The sequence below is a fragment of the Echiichthys vipera genome (genome assembly GCF_963691815.1).
Source record: "Echiichthys vipera genome assembly, chromosome: 15".
NCBI classification, from domain to species: domain Eukaryota; kingdom Metazoa; phylum Chordata; class Actinopteri; order Perciformes; family Trachinidae; genus Echiichthys; species Echiichthys vipera.
Window position 1 is genome coordinate 28,883,533 of NC_139840.1, and position 3,640 is coordinate 28,887,172.

General features: G+C 40.0%; 1 protein-coding gene across 1 annotated transcript; it reads left to right on the forward strand.

Annotated features, from left to right (window-relative positions):
• The first annotated feature begins 488 nt into the window (after window positions 1-488).
• Window positions 489-3,025, forward strand: tmem70 (transmembrane protein 70). The gene is made up of 3 exons (XM_083929195.1): window positions 489-693; window positions 1,293-1,389; window positions 2,426-3,025. The coding sequence occupies exons 1-3, from the start codon at window positions 517-519 to the stop codon at window positions 2,869-2,871; spliced, it is 720 nt and encodes a 239-aa protein (XP_083785321.1). The 5' UTR covers window positions 489-516; the 3' UTR covers window positions 2,872-3,025.
• Window positions 3,026-3,640: the final 615 nt, after the last annotated feature.

The following is a 3,640-nucleotide window of genomic DNA, read 5'->3' on the forward strand; positions in this document are numbered from 1 at the left end:
GGGACATAAATTAGACAGGAAGACACTTTTACGGTATACAAAAACTGGTGGGAAAAGGAGGAGTGGTGGGCGGGAGCAGGAAGGAGGAGGCGGTCATTACCCGCCTCAGATTAGGACACACGGGCCTTAACAGCACACTACACAGAATTGGTAAACATCCTGCTGGTAAATGTAGACTGTGTGATCATCCTGAAACTGTGCAGTATGTTCTTATGGAATGCAAGGGATATGAGAGAGATAGGAGAGATCTAAAATCAGCACTGCAAAGGGAAAAGGTGAGCTTTACGGTAGAGAACATGTTGCAAAGATCAGAAAGCATTAGAAGGCATGTGTGTAAATACTTGAGGGAAACAGGCTTAATGGATAGGGTTTAAGTTTTTTTTTTTTTTTTTGTCATCCAATGTTCCACACTCCAGTCCGGTAGGTGGCGGCAATGCACCTATAAGCTGGATGCCAGCCGCCAATCAAATCCAGAAGAAGAAGAAGAAGAAGAAGAAGGTCGCTACCAAAGTAACAATGTTGTCTGTGAATATTCTGCGTGCATTACGACCCTGTGTGGTTGCTCAGTCCTTCAGTAACTTTTACATGACAGCCGCGCGACACCGTACGCCGTTGAACGTGTCTTATGTCAGAGGAGAGAACGAGAAGCAGCTCCATGCTGAGAGAAGGTCCTTCCTCCACCGCAACAACCCGGTATTTATCCCACCTGACACTGTGTTTAGTGACACACACACACACACACACACACACACACACACACACACACACACACACACACACACACACACACACACACACACACACACACACACACACACACACACACACACACACACACACACACACACACACAGTAGATACATGACTATGAGTGAGGCGCTAAGATCACTGGAATGTGTGTGCAACTTCCAAACGTCCTCTCAATAGGCTACTGAAAAGTATCCTCTACTAATAATGGTAGTTAGTTATGTTGTAGGCCATACATTAATTACTACGTAAAAAGTTCAAGTATATTATAGTAATTTACGGCATTGGTTATTTAAAAATACATGCTAGTACAGCAGTGGTGTAGCCAGCGCAAACATATTATCACATTTTGGATTATAAAAAATAACAATATTTCTATCTGCGACCAGACAGAATAAGGTGAAAAATATGTTGAGGGCAGATAGCATAGAAAGGAGCCATTTAGAATGACAAAAGTGACCAGGTGAATACCATACAGGACATCAGAACAGATTAGTGTCAAGACTAACTTTTACCATGTGTCTTTCTTCTGTTTCTTTGAATAGGTGTTGTCCCAATGTCCATCCACCCGTCTCTCCACAGCTACCCACTCCCAGGATTGGAACCTAATTTACACTGGCAGCCTGGGCACTGCTGTTAGAGGTGAGTTACTGTCATTTTGTTGTTCTTTTTTATTTGATACTAGTTACAATTAAGTTTAAATTTGTAGGAAATTGTATGGCCCTGTTCTGACCAGGAGGCTGTTGCACAAAAGTAGAATTTAGAAATCCATTATGAAGGGAAAAGCTAGCCTTGATCTAGTCTGGTCTGATCATTCTGGCTTAATAAGTTGCATGTAAGCCCGTACATTCTTGGACCATTTATTATTTTCAATTGCACTATGAACGTAATGAACCCTTTCATTCTGGGCGGCGAGCACCCATAGCGGCGGGTGCATGTGAATGCACCACTTAAGTGCAATAATTTAATCTTGCTGCTCATTTCTGTCATATACTGTCATACATGTTTTTTCTTATACATTTCCTGTACATTTAACTTATCTGATTTCATTTTCTGTGAATTTTATTTTACCTGTATTCTTACATCTACTTTATATATATTTAACTAAGAGTTTATTGTTAACTGTTTATTTTAATTTCTTATACTTTCTGTATTTATTTAGGTAAGAGTTTATCGGATCTCCTATACTGTATTTTTTTATACCTCTCTTGTGTTTTTGTAAGCTGCTGGAAATTAAATTTCCTTGCGGGAGTCATCCCAAAGGGATCAATAAAGAGAAGTCTACATCTAAGTCATCTCATCAAACTGACTGGAAAAGGTTTTGAGACACTTTCAAAACATACCTGGCAGGTGATAGGATGAACCATCTATCATGGGCTGTCAGTCAGTTGGGAGAAGAGAGAAAACTTCATTTCCATTGAGAAACACCTTTCTTTGCATTTCTTACAGTAAGCCCTGTACATTATGGCTGTATTTACAGTCACACATAGCTTCAGTTACTGCATCAAACTACAGGTTTAGGGAGATTTGACTGTCCAATGAGTGATACATCAACTTAATGTTGAAGGACATGCATACAATACTCGGATCAAATGGATATATGCCTGACTATAGCAGTGTATGGAAAAGTGTAACCCTCGCTTGTGTAACCTGTTCTCTGAATTTTCTCTTTTGTCAGGGGTGAAGCTGTTCTCTTATAGCTCCAGTGGGGCCAGCCTCTTTCTCATGCCCCACATCCTCCTGAAGACTGGCCTAGTAGCCCAGGGTTTCGTCATTACAGCCACTTTCTGTGGAGTCATTGGATTCTTCACCTTCCTCACCCCTGTCCTCCTCCACCTCATCACCAAGGGCTACGTGATTCGCCTGTACCACAACCCAGATAGAGATACCTACACTGCCATCACCTACAGTGTCCTTCTAACCGAAAAAAAGAGCATGTTCCACCAGAGGCAGGTCAGGATCCCAGCCGTCAGCAAGATGTTCACTACCTTCTACGCTGACAAAATGGGGCTGCTGGTCAACCCGGACTTGTTCCCCTTTCCGCATGACTACAACCATCTGATGGGCTACGATAAACCATTTAGCTTTGACACAGACGACATGAAAAAATCTGATAAGAGCTGAACCACTGAATTATTAATTAGTTATATCCACAAGTCCATGAACCGACCCTGGGTAAGCGGGTTGGGTGATGATGATCCACATGTCCTAACGGCATGGTGCCTACACTCACATTTCTCCCAGTGTAGATCATCCACGGACTTTGCAACCACAATAATTTCTCAACTAGACTTTCAGATTTTTATCAGTATTTTGATGGATTTTAATGCATCTTAATAAAGAATTAATATCATGATCAATGTCATGATCGATGTGTTTGCTTTTGTCGAACTTTTGGTTTCTGCAACAATATCATGACTGCACATTCACAAGGTACGAAAAGTCACTTTTTGACTTTTAGGACATATACAAACTTCATTATTATCAAAGGGTAGGTTTAAAATTAAATTTAAAATTGTTAAGATTTAAAAAAAAACGTACAAATTACCCTATTCTAAAGTTATGATTTTAATCAATTTTGAGAATAGTTGGAGGATAATGGCAAAATGTCTAAGTGGTGTAACCTTCAAAAATTCATACCAAAAAATTGAACTTGCTTAAAAGGGTTTATTTCTTTTTAATACATCCTTCTTCAATTAGTCTGTTAATGGTCTCCAGTTGGTCCAAAATGCTGCAGCTTGTGTACTTACTAAAACAAATCGAAGAGAACATATTTCTCCTGTATTAGCTTCTTTGCACTGGCTACCTGTAAAATCTAGAATATAATTTAATATCCTTCTTCTTACTTACAAAGCTCTTATTGGTCAGGCTCCGTCATATCTTAAAGAGCTCA

Excerpts from the sequence above, each read along its gene's own strand:
- tmem70 (XM_083929195.1), top strand. The coding sequence starts at position 517 with ATGTTGTCTGTGAATATTCTGCGTGCATTACGACCCTGTGTGGTTGCT. Across the intron at positions 694-1,292 it reads TCCTCCACCGCAACAACCCG|GTGTTGTCCCAATGTCCATC; the intron begins GTATTTATCCCA and ends TTCTTTGAATAG. Across the intron at positions 1,390-2,425 it reads CCTGGGCACTGCTGTTAGAG|GGGTGAAGCTGTTCTCTTAT; the intron begins GTGAGTTACTGT and ends CTCTTTTGTCAG.